Here is a 17,172-nt window from a genome sequence, read left to right on the forward strand (position 1 = left end):
TGTTTTTTTTTGGCTTCTGTATATCTGTGTGTGTTCATCCTGTTTCTTCAGCTACAATGTGTTCCATATGTACACACACACACACACAAACACACACACACACACACACACACACACACACACACACACACACACAGGAAGTGTTAGCAATTTAAGCAGGGGTGAGTGCGCTTATACTGGAGGCCTCAAAAAGTATTACGCCAATTGGATCGTGTAGGAGGTTACTCCGTGTCAAACCAATTAGACTCCATTTGGACGCACATTATAGAGAGAGACACTTCAAAGCGAAGCATGCTGGGAGTCCGAGTTTGTTGTCAAACATGATCAGGTTTAGGGAAGTCGTAGTTTTTCTTTTCTTTTATTTTTTATCAACTGCATGTTCTCAATTTGGTTTTATTTTATTTTGTAGAGTGCTTTTAAACAACAGACATTTTCACAGAGTAGATGTGTTAAAGTAACTTTGATTCGTACAGTGATTGAGACATTGTTTTTTTATATATCAATAATCAAATGACAATAACAGGATCTTTTTCTTTAAATCTGGCTTGTTACTGTAGATTTATTACAGTGATAGATAGATAGATAGATAGATAGATAGATAGATAGATAGATAGATAGATAGATAGATAGATAGATAGATAGATAGATAGATAGAAATTTTAAGAAAGAAAGAAAGAAAGAAAGAAAGAAAGAAAGAAAGAAAGAAAGAAAGAAAGATTTTTAAAATGTAACTATAATGCAAAAGAGGAAGGAAGGAAGGAAGGAAGGAAGGAAGGAAGGAAAGAAGGAAGGAAGGAGAAAAGAAAGAAAGAAAGAAAGAAAGAAAGAAAGAAAGAAAGAAAGAAAGAAAGAAAGAAAGAAAGAAAGAAAGAAAGAAAGAAAGAAAGAAAGAAAAATCATTTTTAATGTAGCTATAATGCAAAAGACTTGGAAGGAAGGAAGGAAGGAAGGAAGGAAGGAAGGGAGGAAGGAAGGAGAAAAGGAAGGAAGGAAGGAAGGAGAAAAGAAAGAAAGAAAGAAAGAAAGAAAGAAAGAAAGAAAGAAAGAAAGAAAGAAAGAAAGAAAGAAAGAAAGAAATACTTTTTAAAATGTAACTATAATGAAAAGAGGAAAGAAAGAAAGAAAGAAAGAAAGAAAGAAAGAAAGAAAGAAAGAAAGAAAGAAAGAAAGAAAGAAAGAAAGATTTTTTTTAAATGTAGCTATAATGCAAAAGAAAGGAAGGAAGGAAGGAAGGAGAAAAGAAAGGAAGGAATTAAAGAAAGAAATATAGATAGATAGATAGATAGATAGATAGATAGATAGATAGATAGATAGATAGATAGATAGATAGATAGATAGATAGATAGATAGATAGATAGAAATCAAAAAATTTCCTAATATAGCTATAATGCAGAAGACTTGGGAAGAAAGAAAAGTACACATCTGGTGCTGCTCTGACGTGTGTAAAACATAGAGCTTGTAGTTGGAGAACGTGTAGTTGGATATTCAGATATGAGACAAGATGTTTTCTGTCTCTCTCTGGGTCTGAGAGTGTGAATATGTGAGTACTGTTTAAAAATACAAGGATAGAGAAAGAGAGAGACAGCAAAAGAGATAGACATGGAGAGAGAGAGAGAGAGAGAGAGAGAGAGAGGACGGAAGGAATGGATGTTCACGGTTGGGCCCGAGGCTCCATAAGCAGGAAGACGGGGTATTAGGGGAGTAAACCCGATTACAGGCAGAATGTGAATTAGATTTGGTAACAGATGGCGGTTGGTGTTGAAAATTTAAAGGTGCTTTAGGGGCGGAGTGGCGGTAGAACTAGGGGGGTGGATGGGGGGATTTGAGGGGGGCAGCTCAGTGCATCTTCACCCGAGCGGGGTTAGAGGAGGGGGAATGATAGACGGCTATAACTCACAACAATCCCGTCCTGACAGCCAATTTCAAGATTCTGATCTGGTTAAAGACACGGCTTTCCTCGCTTCACTCACCGAAAAACAACCACTGCTCCCCTCCTGACCCCCCCTGTCCCTTCCCCTCTGTCCCTGGGTCTCTCTCTCTCTTTCTCTATCTCTTTCTCTCTATTTCTCTCTCTCGCTCCCTCTCTCGTCATATTTCACTGAATAAAATCCTCTTCAAGCATCTGTTTAATAGATTGTGTTTATAATCCACTCTTCTTTTTTTTTTTTTTTACCTCCTCTCCTGTATTATACTTTCATGCAATTTAATTTCATCATCACAGAAGCTCATCCTCTGTTATCTGTCATGCGGTGGAACAGACGTTGTGTATTTTCCATGCTTTTTTATAAACATATATACTGTATATATATAAAATATTGAATATAGTAGTTGATTATGAGGCCCAATGTTCAAGAGTGTGTGTATGAGTGTGTGGGTATGTTTGTATTTGTGTATATATGAAGGAGAGTGTGTGTATGAGTATTATGTGTATGTGACTGTGTATGAGTGAGTACAGAAAGGTGTGTATGTGTGTGTGTGTGTATGAGGGGGAGAGTGTGAGTATGCGAGTGTGTATGTGTGTATTGTGTGAATGTGGGAAGTAGAGTGTGTATATAAGTGTATGTATGGGTATGCTTACGACTGTGAGAGTGTATGTGTTAGAGTGTGTGTATATGAGAGTGTGAGAGATTAAGAGTGTGTATAAATAGGTGGATGGGGGTATATATGTGTGTGTACAGAAATGTGTGTATGTATGAGTAGGTTTATGAGAATGTGTATGAGGCAGTGCAAGTGTCTCTGTGTGTGTGTGTGTGTACAAGAGTGTGAGTATGATATGTTTGTGTGTATGTATGTATTATGTGTATTTATGAATTAGAGTGTGTGTATATAGGAGAGTGTGTGTGAGAATGTTTAGGAAAATGTGTGTGAATGAAACTGTGTATTAGGAGTAAATAAAGGTGTGTGTTTGAGTGTGTGTGTGTGAGAGTGTAAAGTTGTGACAGTGTGCATGAGTGGGTGTGTATGAGTGTGTGTATGAATATGTTTAGGAGAATGTGTGTGTATGAATGTGCATGAGTGTGTGCATAAAAGTGTTTATAAATGTGTACATGTGTATGAGAGTGTGTGTATGAGTGTCTGTATATGAGTGCGCATTAGTGTGTGCATAAAAGTGTGTTTATATGAGTGTGTGCAAATATGTTAGCAAAAGTATGTGTATGAGAGTGTGTATGAGTGCGAGTACGAGAGTGTGTATAAATGTGTGTATATAAGAGTGTGCGAGAGTGTGTATGAATGTGTGTGTATATAAGAGTGTGCAAGAGTGTGTATAAATGTGTATATGAGAGTGTGCTAAAGGGTGTATAAATGTGTGAATATGAAAGTGTGTATGAATGTGTGTGTGTGTGTATATGAGAGTGTATGAGTGTGTATGAATGTCTGTGTATATGAAAGTGTGTATTAATGTGTGTGTATATGAGTGTGTGAGAGTGTGTATACATGTGTGTGTATATGAGAGTGTGTAGAGTGTGTATGAATGTGTGTGTATGAGAGTGTGTGAGAGTGTGTATGAATGTCTGTGTATATGAGAGTGTGTGAGAGTGTGTATAAATGTGTGTGTATATAAGAGTGTGTGAGTGTGTATAAATGTGTGTATATGAGTGTGTGAGAATGTGTATGAATGTGTGTGTATATATGAAAGTGTGTATTAATGTGTGTGTATATGAGTGTGTGAGAGTGTGTATAAATGTGTGTGTATATGAGAGTGTGTAGAGTGTGTATGAATCTTTGTGTATATGAGAGTGTGAGAGTGTGTATGAATGTGTGTGTATATGAGAGTGTGAGAGTGTGTATGAATGTGTGTGTATATAAGAGTGTGAGAGTGTGTATAAATGTGTGTGTATATGAGAGTGTGTGAGAATGTGTGTGAATGTGTGTGTATATGAGTGTGTGAGAGTGTGTATGAATGTGTGTGTATATGAGAGTGTGCGAGTGTGTATGAATGTGTGTGTATATGAGAGTGTGCGAGTGTGTATGAATGTGTGTATATGAGAGTGTGTGAGAGTTTGTATGAATGTGTGTATATGAGTGTGTGTGAGTGTGTATGAATGTGTGTGTATATGAGTGTGTGAGTGTGTATAAATGTGTGTGTATATGAGAGTGTGTGAGAATGTGTATGAATGTGTGTGTATATGACAGTGTGTGAGTGTGTATGAATGTGTGTGTATATAAGAGTGTGAGTGTGTATAAATGTGTGTGTATATGAGAGTGTGTGAGAATGTGTATGAATGTGTGTGTATATGAGTGTGTGAGAGTGTGTATGAATGTGTGTGTATGAGAGTGTGCGAGTGTGTATGAATGTGTGTGTATATGAGAGTGTGCGAGTGTGTATGAATGTGTGTGTATAAGAGTGTGTGAGAATGTGTGTGAATGTGTGTGTATATGAGTGTGTGAGAGTGTGTATGAATGTGTGTGTATATGAGAGTGTGCGAGTGTGTATGAATGTGTGTGTATATGAGAGTGTGCGAGTGTGTATGAATGTGTGTATATGAGAGTGTGTGAGAGTTTGTATGAATGTGTGTATATGAGTGTGTGTGAGTGTGTATGAATGTGTGTGTATATGAGTGTGTGAGTGTGTATAAATGTGTGTGTATATGAGAGTGTGTGAGAATGTGTATGAATGTGTGTGTATATGACAGTGTGTGAGTGTGTATGAATGTGTGTGTATATAAGAGTGTGAGTGTGTATAAATGTGTGTGTATATGAGAGTGTGTGAGAATGTGTATGAATGTGTGTGTATATGAGTGTGTGAGAGTGTGTATGAATGTGTGTGTATGAGAGTGTGCGAGTGTGTATGAATGTGTGTGTATATGAGAGTGTGCGAGTGTGTATGAATGTGTGTATATAAGAGTGTGCGAGAGTGTGTATGAATGTGTGTGTATATGAGTGTGTGAGAGTTTGTATGAATGTGTGTGTATATGAGAGTGTGTGAGTGTGTATGAATGTGTGTGTATATAAGAGTGTGTGAGTGTGTATAAATGTGTGTGTATATGAGAGTGTGTGAGAATGTGTATGAATGTGTGTATATGACAGTGTGTGAGAGTGTGTATGAATGTGTGTATATGAGAGTGTGTGTGAATGTGTGTATATATGAGAGTGTGTGAGTGTGTATTAATGTGTGTGTATATGAGTGTGTGAGAGTGTATAAATGTGTGTATATGAGAGTGTGTAAGAGTGTGTATGAATGTGTGTATATGAGAGTGTGTGAGTGTGTATGAATGTGTGTGTATATAAGAGTGTGTGAAAGTGTGTATAAATGTGTGTATATGAGAGTGTGCAAGAGTGTGTATGAATGTGTGTGTATATGAGAGTGTGTGAGAGTGTGTATGAATGTGTGTGTATATGAGTGTGCAAAGTTTGTATGAATGTGTGTGTATATGAGAGTGTGTGAGAGTGTGTATGAATGTGTGTGTATATGAGAGTGTGTGAGAGTGTGTATGAATGTGTGTGTATATGAGAGTGTGCGAGAGTGTGTATGAATGTGTGTATATGAGAGTGTGTGAGAGTGTGTATGAATGTAAATAAGGTATTATGTATGTAACCCATATTTAATGAATTTGCACATTTAGGAAAATGTCACACACACACACACACACACACACACACACACACACACACACACAAACTAGTTTTTAGCTCAATCTATTTTCAGATTTTGGATCATTTCACAGTCTCCTGTGTGTCATCTCCCGTCTCTCGTCTCTTGTCTGTGGCAGGGCGGTTTTACGGGCCGTCCTGGTGCTTTTTGGCGTTGCAGCATTGATTGCGTGTAGTAGGAGGTGTTATTTTGCAGCCAGACATCAACAATGAAGTGCACGACTCCTTTTTCCAGTCTTGTAATGTAATAACAATCGATCTCCTTACAACGCTCATAACAAAAAAAAACAGCATACGGCTTTTTCATGCATGTCTCTGTGTGTGTGTGTGTGTGTGTGTGTGTGTGTGTGTGTGTGTGTGTGTGTGTGTGTGTGCGCATTCCCAATGCTGAAGAAATCAGACACCTTATCATCATGTTGCTAGATGTATGTGTTTAATGAGTGAGTGTGTCCTTATATAAATGTTCAAACTGTTGTACATTTTATAGTTTCTAAATATAGCTATAATGCAAACGACAAGGAAGAAAGAAAGAAAGAAAGAAAGAAAGAAAGAAAGAAAGAAAGAAAGAAAGAAAGAATGTTTTAGTAGACTGCAAAAGAAAAAATCCAAGAAAGGAAGGAAGGAAGGAAGGAAAATGAAAAGAAAGAAAGAAAGAAAGAAAGAAGAAAGAAAGAAAGAAGAAAGAAAGAAGAAAGAAAGAATGAAAGGAAGAAAGGAAGAAAGAAAGAAAGAAAGAAAGAAAGAAAGAAAGAAAGAAAGAAAGAAAGAAAGAAAGAAAGAAAGAAAGAATGTTTTAATAGACTGCACAAGAAGAAAAATCCATTTTAGCTATAATGCAAAAGACAAGAAAGAATGAAAGAAATAAAGAAAAGAATGAAAATAAGAAACAAAGAAAGAAACAAAGAAAGTAAGAAAGAAAGAAAGAAAGAAAGAAAGAAAGAAAGAAAGAAAGAAAGAAAGAAAGAGAAAGAAAGAAAGAAAATGTTTTTGCAAACTCAAAAAAAAAAAAAAAGAATTTTCCTGTATATATCTATAATGCAAAAGACTTGGAAAGGAAAGAAGGAATAAAGGAAGGAAAGAAGGCAAGACAACAGGAGGAAAGAAAAAGGAACCGAGAAAGCTAGCTGGCTGGCTAGCTAGCTAGCTAGCTAGATAGCTAGATAGACAGACAGACAGACAGACAGACAGACAGACAGACAGACAGACAGACAGATAGATAGATAGATAGATAGATAGATAGATAGATAGATAGAAAAGAAGGAAGGCAGGAGGAAAGAGTTTGAATTTTGCGTCTGTATAATCTGACAACCTCGATTTTAATGGAGAAAGAAATAAGGCAGCAAAAGATAAAGTTAAAGAGAGAAAGAGAGAGAAAGAGAGAGATAGAGAGAGATAGAGAGAGAGAAAGATGCTGCACCTTAATGCAATGATTGCACGTTTGCACTCTGCAGTTGTCAAAGCACTGAATCAGTCAAACAATCTAATGACACTTGTCCTTGCCAAGTGGCTCGTGTTTTCCAAAATTGTTTTCCTGTTGATTTCCGATGCCTCGTCTCACAGAGAGAAAAACGGGGGAGAGACAGATGGATAGATAGAGAGAGAGAAAGAGCTACAGGGAGCGAAAGAAAAACAATCATCTCGTTGGTCCCTCAGAGATTTAACCTTTAGGAAAAAAAGAGAGAGTAAATATTTGATTAGATTTGATTCTGCAGGAAAAGTGATCGCTATTCTGTTTTTTTTTTTATTGTATTTTTATAGTATTATGCTAATAATTATTATTATTTAATATTATATTATTAATAAAAAAAAATTATTATTATTATTATTATTATTATTATTATTATTATTATGTAATCTGAAGTCACAGTCCAAATTTTTTCCCTTTTTTTGGAACACGGCTAATAATAACTCTTCCAGCTAACCGGCTTTTCATCCGTTTTTAGAAAATCGTGTCTGCCTGTCCTTTTTTTTTCTTTTTCTTTTTTTTTTTTTTTTAATGCCCTCGTACTTGATGATCATTATCTCCATTCATAGGCTTAAATGAAATTGTAGTGCTTTTTCCCTGTTGGAAAAAAAAATCGTCTTTTGTTAATGGCACGCTGCGGAATGGAAGCCGGCGCCAGGCGTCGCTGGAAAACAGATAAAATCATTACCTCTCGAATGGTCTGTTCTGTGGCAGAAAGGGCTTTTCTTTTCTTCTAAAATATGAGCTTTACAATTCCATTTCTCTCGCAGCTAATGTGAATTTTACTGCCTCTAATTTTCTATTCTGTGCGCCGGACCCTCGAATAAAAATCCGTCATGTGACAATTGAATTTATAGAGAGTTGTTGAATATCGCCGGGGTCAGATTAATGGAGTCATAGAATTTCAAAGAGCGGAAACGAGAGACTCAGAAAAAGAAAGAGAGAGAGAGGAAAAGAGGAATGGTCAGACACAAAGAGCAAACTTTTGGGTGAAGTTGAAAACCTGTCACCTGTCAAGAGACTGTGCCTGAGTTCCATATTTCTTTCTTTCTTTTTTTTCTTTTTATATATTTTCATATTTCCTGCAGCACCTTTCCTCTGCCACCTGAACCAGTTTGTCCCTGTTGCGGTAAACAGCAGGAGAGAGGACAAATCATCCCTTTTTCTTTTTTTTTTATATTCTCCATGTTACATGATGCTAGATGATGCAATGAGTTGTATGCGATTGATGAGTGTGTCCTTATATGGATTTTAGAACTGTCTGTAGGAGGAAAGAAAGAAAGAAAGAAAGAAAGAAAGAAAGAAAGAAAGAAAGAAAGAAAGAAAGAAAAATGATATTTAGCTATAATGCAAAAGACTTTGGAAGGAGGAGCAGAAGGAAGGAAGAAAGAAACAAAGAATAGATAGATAGAAAAGAAAAATCCAAAGAAAGAAAGAAAGAAAGAAAGACAGAAAGAAAGAAGAAAGAAAGAAAGAAAGAAAGAAAGAAAGAAAGAAAGAAAGAAAGAAAGAAAGAAAGAAAGAAAGAAAGAAAGAAAGAAAGAAAGAAAAAAAAGAAAAAAAAGCTATAATGCAAAAGACTTTAGGGCAGAAGGAAGGAAGGAAGGAAGGAAGGAAGGAAGGAAGGAAGAATAGATAGATAGAAAAGAAAAATCCAAAGAAAGAAAGAAAGAAAGAAAGAAAGAAAGAAAGAAAGAAAGAAAGAAAGAAAGAAAGAAAGAAATCTAACATTTTTAAATATAGCTAAAATGCAAAAGACTTTGGAAGGAAGGGCAGAAGGAAGGAAGGCAGGAAGGAAGAAAGAAAGAAATGATAGATAGATAGATAGATAGATAGATAGATAGATAGATAGATAGATAGATAGATAGATAGATAGATAGATAGATAGATAGATAGATAGATAGAAAAGTACGCATCTGGCGTTGCTCTGACGTGTGTGTAAAACATAGTTTGAAAGAAAGAAAGAAAGAAAGAAAGAAAGAAAGAAAGAAAGAAAGCACATGTTCATCCTGAGAACAGTTAATAATGGCCAATGGTGTGAACGTAACCCAAGAAGAGCTTCTTTCCTCCCTAATCGAGCGCATATGTATTTATTTCTTTATTTTCCTGGCGGTGGCGCACCTGAGTAGCCGCGCTCGCGTCAGCAGTAATTGTGGCTCAGACGTTCCATCAGGAAACTTTCCTGCATACAGTGTCGCTGTTTTGTACTTCACGGCTTATCGTTTGTCCTTTAGGCCTTCAGCATCCTATTACATTCACGCTAGCTCTTGCCTGTTCATTTACCTGCTAATTTCCATTTGTTTGCATTAAGTCGCAGAAAAACACATTGAGGGTCAAATGAGACGAGCGACAAATGAGACGCTGCTTTGGCTGCTTCGTTTTATTTATTTTGACCCACAGCATTTTTTTTTATTCTTATTGAAGTCCTTATGTTCATTCATTTTTTTGTCTTTTTTCCTCATCAGTGCTTAATAACAGCTTTATTGATATTAATCCTCCTTCCTTCTCTTCCTCTCTCCCGGTTTTACTCCTTCTATCCGTCTCTCACTCTCCTGCCACTTTATAGATCTGAGAAGAAGCTGTGTTTTACAAGCCAACTGGCTTTTTTTAAACCCTCATTTAGAAGTGGGCTTCCTTCATTAAAAAGACCTTTGTGTGGTCCTGCATGCTTTATTTGTCCTCCTTCGTCTCCTGTGTTAAAAATTCACTCCTCCGCCTTATTCACGTAAACTTTCCCCTTCACTTTCTCTCTCTCTCTCTCTCTCTCTCTCTCTCTCTCTTTCTGTCTCTCCATCCCCCTCCCCTTGTAACTTCTCGGCCTCTTTGCTGTTGTGTCTGGTTAAAGCACTTAAAGTTGGTGAAAATAAACACATGGTTGTGAAGGAAGAAAGAAAGAAAGAAAGAAAGAAAGAAAGAAAGAAAGAAAGAAAGAAAGAAAGAAAGAAAGAAAGAAAGAAAGAAAGAAAGAAAGATAGATAGACAGACAGACAGACAGACAGACAGACAGACAGACAGACAGACAGACAGACAGATAGATAGATAGACAGACAGACAGAAAGAAAGAAAGAAAGAAAGAAAGAAAGAAAGAAAGAAAGAAAGAAAGAAAATCTCTCTCTCTCTTGTAACACCTATGTCACTTTGCCTGTGTCTGGTTAAAGCACATGCAGAAATTGTGTGTGTTTGAGTGTGTGTGTGTGTGTGTGTGTGTGTGTGTGTGTGTGTGTGTGTGTGTGTGTGTGTGTGTGTTTGAGTGTGTGTATATATGTGTGCATATGTGTTGCCATTTGTTGTTAATATAGTTTGTGTTTAATCCTGAGCCATTGTTAAAATTGCCCGTCTGACTGTTCTTGCTCCCTACTCCTCGTACTGTGTGTGTGTGTGTGTGTGTGTGTGTGTGTGTGTGTGTGTGTGTGTGTTGGATCGTTGTCAGAGGGGGATTGCTAATCCACTTTTCCAAGCCTTACAGCCTCCTTTAAGACAGAACAGATATATCTATTAATTACAGCATTCATTAAGAAACCTGTCTCGCAGGACAGGACATGTGTGTGTGTGTGTGTGTATGTGTGTGTGTGTGTGTGTGTGTGTGTGTGTGTGTGTGTGTGTGTGTGTGTGTCTGTGTGTGTGTGAGGGGGTAGGGAGACAGACGGAACCTCGGCTAAATGGCTTTGGCAGTATTGAGCGGTGGTAATATGGAAGGGCTTTCTCTTTGTTCGCTTTCAAGGGTCCTTGTCTTTTATGTGTCTGTGTCTGTGTGTGTGTGTGTGAAGTGAGAGAGAAGGAAAAAGAAAGAAAAATAGGAAGAGTAGATGTACCACTCATTGCATATTTGTTAGTCTGTGTGTGTGTGTGTGTGTGTGTGTGTGTGTGTGTGAGAGAGAGAGAGAGAGAGAGAGAGAGAGAGAGTGAGTAGTGAGGATGATGAAGCTGCAGTTGCCCTCCACACTGATCACATTCATGTAGAACAAGTTGATATTGACTTGCGGGATGAGTGATGGAGGCTCCAGGCTCCAGGCAGCGTCGCTCTCCATCTCCACACTGCTGCATGCTTTCTCTCTTTTTTTTTTATCCTGCAGAGTCCGATGATCTGTCATGCTGCATTTTGATCACTGAAATCCAGCATCTTTATTCAATAACATGATTTCTTTTTATCTGTTGTATCATTTAACAGTGTGTAGAATTGCATGTGATGTCACTATGACTATCCCTAGTACACTCTGTGTATGGTCTAGAAAGAAAGAAAAAGAAAGAAAGAAAGAAAGAAAGAAAGAAAGAAAGAAAGAAAGAAAGAAAGAAAGAAAGAATAAAGGATAGATAGATAGATAGATAGATAGATAGATAGATAGATAGATAGATAGATAGATAGATAGATAGATAGATAGATAGATAGATAGATAGATAGGAAGTATACTGAAATATAGAAAGGAAGAATACATTGAAAGGAAGAATACATAGATAGGAAAGAATGAATGAATGAAGGAAGGAAGGAAGGAAGGAAGGAAGGAAGGAAGGAAGGAAGGAAGGAGAAAGAAACAAAAGAAAGAAAGAAAGAGAAATCTATATTGTATTATATTATATCTATAAGTCTATATAGACTTGTAGACTAATGTACACAAATTTATTTTTAGTCCTGACTAGTCTGATAAAAAAAAATAAGTCAAGACTTAGTGGCTTTCAGACCACTGCAGCTGGAAAAAAAGGCTTTTTTCATACAAAGGCTTTGCTTTCATCTTGTACTTTTGTTTTGTATTTTTTATTTCATGTCTTGGGCAGGCTGCTTTGCAGAATGTCCAGCAAGGACCGCCACATTGAGTCGAACTGCCCATCGTACATCAAGACGGAACCCTCTAGCCCAGCCTCGCTGACCGACAGCGTCAACCACCACAGCCCCGGAGGCTCCTCTGATGCCAGCGGCAGCTACAGTTCTGCAATGAACGGCCACCAGAACGGTTTGGACTCGCCCACGCTGTATGGCCCGGGAGGCACGCTGGGGCCCAATGGCACTGGCGCCAAGCGATACGAAGACTGCTCGAGCACCATCGGTGAAGATTCGCAGATCAAGTGCGAATACATGCTCAACTCCATGCCCAAGCGCCTGTGCCTGGTGTGTGGCGACATCGCGTCGGGGTACCACTATGGCGTTGCCTCGTGTGAAGCCTGCAAGGCCTTCTTCAAGAGAACCATTCAAGGTTGGTTTTCAATTAATCTTTTCTCTGCCTTTTTTTTTTTTTTTTTAACTGGGTCTTGGCCTAAATAAAGTTTGGGGCAAAGGTTGTATAGGGAAAACCGGAGTCATCTATTTTGAAGAAGATACAGTCACATTAGAAGAAGGCGAGTTTTTATGGTATAGTGAGGCATCTTAGCACCACAAGCAGCGATCCATCAGTCCAGTGGAAAACATAAGTGGATGAGCACTTGGGGCAGATATTGTGCTTGGCCCAAATATGAGCCAGACCCTCTGATGCTGGGAATTTGACATATTGGTATGTTTCATCCCATTAGCCAATGAAACACTCCAGACCCGCTTCATCCAGCTGGGTGTTTATTGACTTCAGGCTGGCTGTTTTTTTAGAGAGGGTGGCGGATTTGGTGGTGGTGGTGGTGGTGGTGGTGGTGTTAGTGGGGATGAGAGGGGTGAGTGGTCCAAAAGTAGGCTGGGGGTTGATGGGTGGCGATGGAGTGATGGCATGGCCACTGTGACCACTCTGCGCCTCTGGCAGCTGGTGTAAAGGTGGCACCTCTCCAATGCCAGCTGACAACCTGTATCTATCACTTCCCAAATGAGCCACTCAAGGCTGAGAGAGAGAAAGAGAGAGAGAGAAAGCTGTGACAAGTGTTGGCCTTTGTACTCATGAAGACTTCTTTCTCAATTCTATCCTCGTACACAGCCATGGGAGAAACACTGGCATATGGTCACTCTAGGGACACTGTTTGGACAGCGACAAACTCGATTGGCATTTTTCTTGCCTAAATTGATAAATGATGGGAATGCGGCAAGTGCAGCGAGTGCGCCGAGTGCTACGAGCAGGACGGGATGCTAACAAAGTTGAAACCTCTCCACCCAGCTTGAATGATCGACAGTGGACACAGTGGATGTCGTGCTAATGGACTGCCACTAGCAAACCGTGTTGTTGCGTTTTAGCAGCTCTTGGCTCTCTGGAAAGGGCCCAAAACAGACACATACACATTGGCTTATGACAATACTGATATCAAGGACACAGCTCATTTCCGATACTCCAGGTCGACAATAAAAATGGGTCGTTCACTATTCGTTCATACTGAACGAGCCTTTAATGTGACAAAAATCTGCGTAGGTTATGTATAGGAAACAGAATTGAGTAGTTTACATACCTTTTGCCTCTTTTAGTCCGAGTCGTTCATTCTTTTATTATGTGACTTCTATATACACTATGCAGTGCACAGGAAACAGAATTGACTAGTTTATCTCATAAGTCCTCTGGTCCTCTGATTAAAGTACTAAAGGAACAAAATAAACTAAAAAAAGAATCCCCATCACTATTCGACAAAAAATAAACAAAATTCCTTTAACAAACAACATTATTGTACAACTCAATTTCTGAAATGTACACTATGACCCCTTTATCCACACACACACACACACACATACACACATATGCAACCACATATACGTTTCATCGTGGGCTAAATCTGAAGTTCCTAATGGGACCTGGTGATTACCTGACTAATGAGTATTGGACCATAGTCTAATGGACACGCATACTTTAAATACTGTTTCCTGTTAAATTAGCAGTCTTGAGCGCTCGCTGCTCTCGCTCGCCGCTAATGTGCTTTTTAATGAGGAAACATCGGTTCACAGAAGAGAAGTCAATACAAATCAGTGTTTACAGAGTCTGATTAACTCTGAAATATTTCATCAGTGAGAAGGTCCCAGGCGGGACACATGTTAATTACGTGTGAGGTTGAGAATGTGTGTGTGTATCTGGGTGTGCTGGCGACTGTAATAATAATAATAATGTAATATTCATACAATATATGCTGTAATATATTGGGAATTATATTGTTCAGAAATTGTCCCAGATGGCAAAAAACACCAACCTGGTATTATTATTATTCGATATTTTATTATTTCATAAGAACATGATGCTTGAGTAAAGCTGTGCTGCAAACTAATCAATATGTGTTTCAGCTGTCGATAATCCTCCATATCACACAATCGACAATGAGGGATATGGAAATATTCAGCGTCTTTGGAACCTATAATGTTTCTCTGTAGAATTAATTTACAATGTTGGGAAGTGTTGCGATGTTCCTATCGCTACCATAATATTCATGAGGATCCTTTATCAGTCTGATATAATCCATGAAGACCTGGATGAGCTAGATTAGCTGGATGATGGATGCTAGCTGTTCCAAGACGGCAGGATTTTCATTCATGCTCTCTTTCTTTTGTTCTCTTCTTTTTCTATTTCTGCTCATAGGCAACATTGAGTACAGCTGTCCGGCCACCAACGAGTGTGAGATCACCAAGCGCAGGCGGAAGTCCTGCCAGGCTTGCCGCTTCATGAAGTGTCTGACTGTCGGGATGATGCGGGAAGGTGAGAGATTTTTTTTTAAAGGCGGTGAAAAAAATTAACGGCAAGCAATAGGAAAGGAAATAAAATTGTTCTTGTAAATGAGAGATGGAACAAAAAAAAAAAAAGAAGTCGAGCAGGTCTGAGAGTCAAGGTTTGAAAGTGAAACACCTCGCAGCATCATGACGGCAGCTTTAAAGAAAGAAAAGGCAGAAGGAAGGAAGGAAGGGAAGGGGGAAGAAGAAAGGAAGGAAGGAAGGAAAGAAGGAAGGAAGGAAGGAAGGAAGGAAGGAAGGAACACACAAACCAACGAATAAACAAAGAAAGGAAAAATGAAAGAAGGTAGGAAATAAGAAAGAAAGAAAGAAGAAAGAAAGAAAGAAAGAAAGAAGAAAGAAAGAAAGAAAGAAAGAAAGAAAGAAAGAAAGAAAGAAAGAATAGATTGGAAGAAAGGAAGGAAGGAAGGAAAAATGAACAAATGAACGAACGGACAAACTAACAAACAAACAGAGGAAAGAAGAAAGGAAAGACTGTGGAAAGGAAGGTAGGAAATAATTTTTGTGAAAGAAAGAAAGAAAGAAAGAAAGAAAGAAAGAAAGAAAGAAAGAAAGAGAGACAGACAGACAGACAGACAGACAGACAGACAGACAGACAGCTTTAGGAGGGTCCAGGGTAGTTTGTTGTTAATATGAGATACAGGAGTTACCCTTTCAGACCCTTGAGAGAGGAACAAAAAAATAAGAGAAGTGGAGCAGGTTTGGGAGTCAAGGTTGAAAGTGAAACACCTCGCAGCATTATGCCCTTCAGGCCCACCTTGTCAGCCAGACGCTAGCTTTGGCCTTGGCCCCCCTTCAGCCCACTAACAAGCATGCGTCTTATTTAGCGAGCCAGCCTCCGAGGCATGTTCTTTAGAGCTCTACTGAGCAGACAAGCAGTTATTTGGAGCTAGTTGCTCTCCTGTGGAAACGCCGGCTAGGGCTTTGCCTGAAAAACGCACACGCTCTGACGTTGCAAAGTCTATCACCTTCGTGCTAAAAAACTCTCCGCTGATACCTCGTGCTGCAACGCTCCATTTATCAGTGTAACAAAAAGAAGAGTCTAGATATCACTCTCCGCTACAGCATGAGCTTCTCTCTTGTGCCTCGTGCTCCTAATGGACTGTGGGCTGAAAGATGATGATGAAAAACCATGAGTGGAAGGTTATGCTTCTGTCACTCACAACGCAGGACTTCTTCAGGTGTGTAAAGGTGTTGACAGGACTCGTAGTCTCATTGTGGGGCTACGGGCATGCAAAAGAGAGAAAGAGAAAGCATTGTGTGTGTATTTGTGTGTGTGTGTGTGTGTGTCTGGTGGTGGGGGGGTGAGGGGGTGAGAACATCCACTCTGTTTAAGTCCTGATCAGGTGGACTGCAACTTATGCAAAGGGACACAGACACACATGCAGGCCTGCAGCAAGCTTTCCTCACATAGACCTTAGCGGTCAGCTCGCATTATACCAAAACAACACAGTTGGAGAGTAACAGCAGGCCCCCACACACACACACCCACAAAAACACCGACACTTACACACATACACAGCCCACAGGTCCATTCCGCAGGATGTGGGCATCTGTGTGCACATGTGCGCATTCCGATACACATTTGTCTCTGTACACATCATTTGAATGGTGGTTGAAAATGCATGCTCCTTTGTCAATGTTATACGTGTCGAAATGTTGCTCTTTCACATCCACACTCACACACACTCACACACAAACACGCACATGCAGCCTAAACAAATCTCATTCAGCGCTACTGTTGCCTTGTGCAGGCCGATTTGCCTACGCGACTGGTGCCGGTGACAGGTAGGTAATTGATACGTAGGGGCCCGTTTTCAGAAGGTTCTGAAGGATGTAGCTGCATGTTTGATATGGCACCTTCCCCCATGAGCTTGCAGACAAATAGCCGCCTTTTGTTCGCGCTCCTAGCCGCCTATATGCACATATATCAAAAATGGCACGTGATGGCACAGCCATTTGTTTAAAAGTGCTTGAATTTAATACTGAGGTCTCTCCTTACACACGAATACGGGTCATTTGTGCAACTGATTCATTGTTTTAGAAAAAATAAGTTTTCATGAGAGAAAAAAGACAATTCGCCCTCACAGATGTTTGGGTAAATATCTGTTCTAGTCAGGAACGCATGTTTTTTTAGTCACTTCATTGTTTGTTTGGCCTTTAGAGTTAACAAATATACAAAAAATAGCATGTTTGCTTTGAGTAGTGTAGAGGGTAGATGTCATCTCAGAAGTCACTAATTATGGGTGGCTACCTGTGGTGACTCGACGTGTCTCATTGTGGTTGTAGAGATGAAGGAATATATGGAATGCCTGCCGTAGGGGAAAGATGAGTCTGAAATGAGCTCTGTCACTCCCAGGGGAAGATGTAAAGATGGGGGGAGGACCATTAATCCAGATCAAACAGGACTGCTCACATAGGGATCCCTCACGCAGTATTTTAGCTAACCGAAGAAACAAAACACATTTGTTTACAGACAAGCATTTACACAACTAGACATCAACCTATA

The 17,172-nt window shown here is 39.2% G+C and overlaps 1 protein-coding gene across 1 annotated transcript in view; it reads left to right on the top strand.

Annotated features, from left to right (window-relative positions):
• Positions 1 to 17,172, top strand: part of esrrga (estrogen-related receptor gamma a) — a 70,936-nt gene that overhangs the window by 12,501 nt on the left and 41,263 nt on the right. Inside the window, 2 exon segments of the mRNA XM_046856276.1 lie at positions 11,828 to 12,243; positions 14,515 to 14,631. Of these exon segments, the coding sequence (XP_046712232.1) occupies positions 11,828 to 12,243; positions 14,515 to 14,631 (533 nt within the window).

This window comes from Silurus meridionalis, chromosome 8 (genome assembly GCF_014805685.1).
Source record: "Silurus meridionalis isolate SWU-2019-XX chromosome 8, ASM1480568v1, whole genome shotgun sequence".
NCBI lineage: Eukaryota > Metazoa > Chordata > Actinopteri > Siluriformes > Siluridae > Silurus > Silurus meridionalis.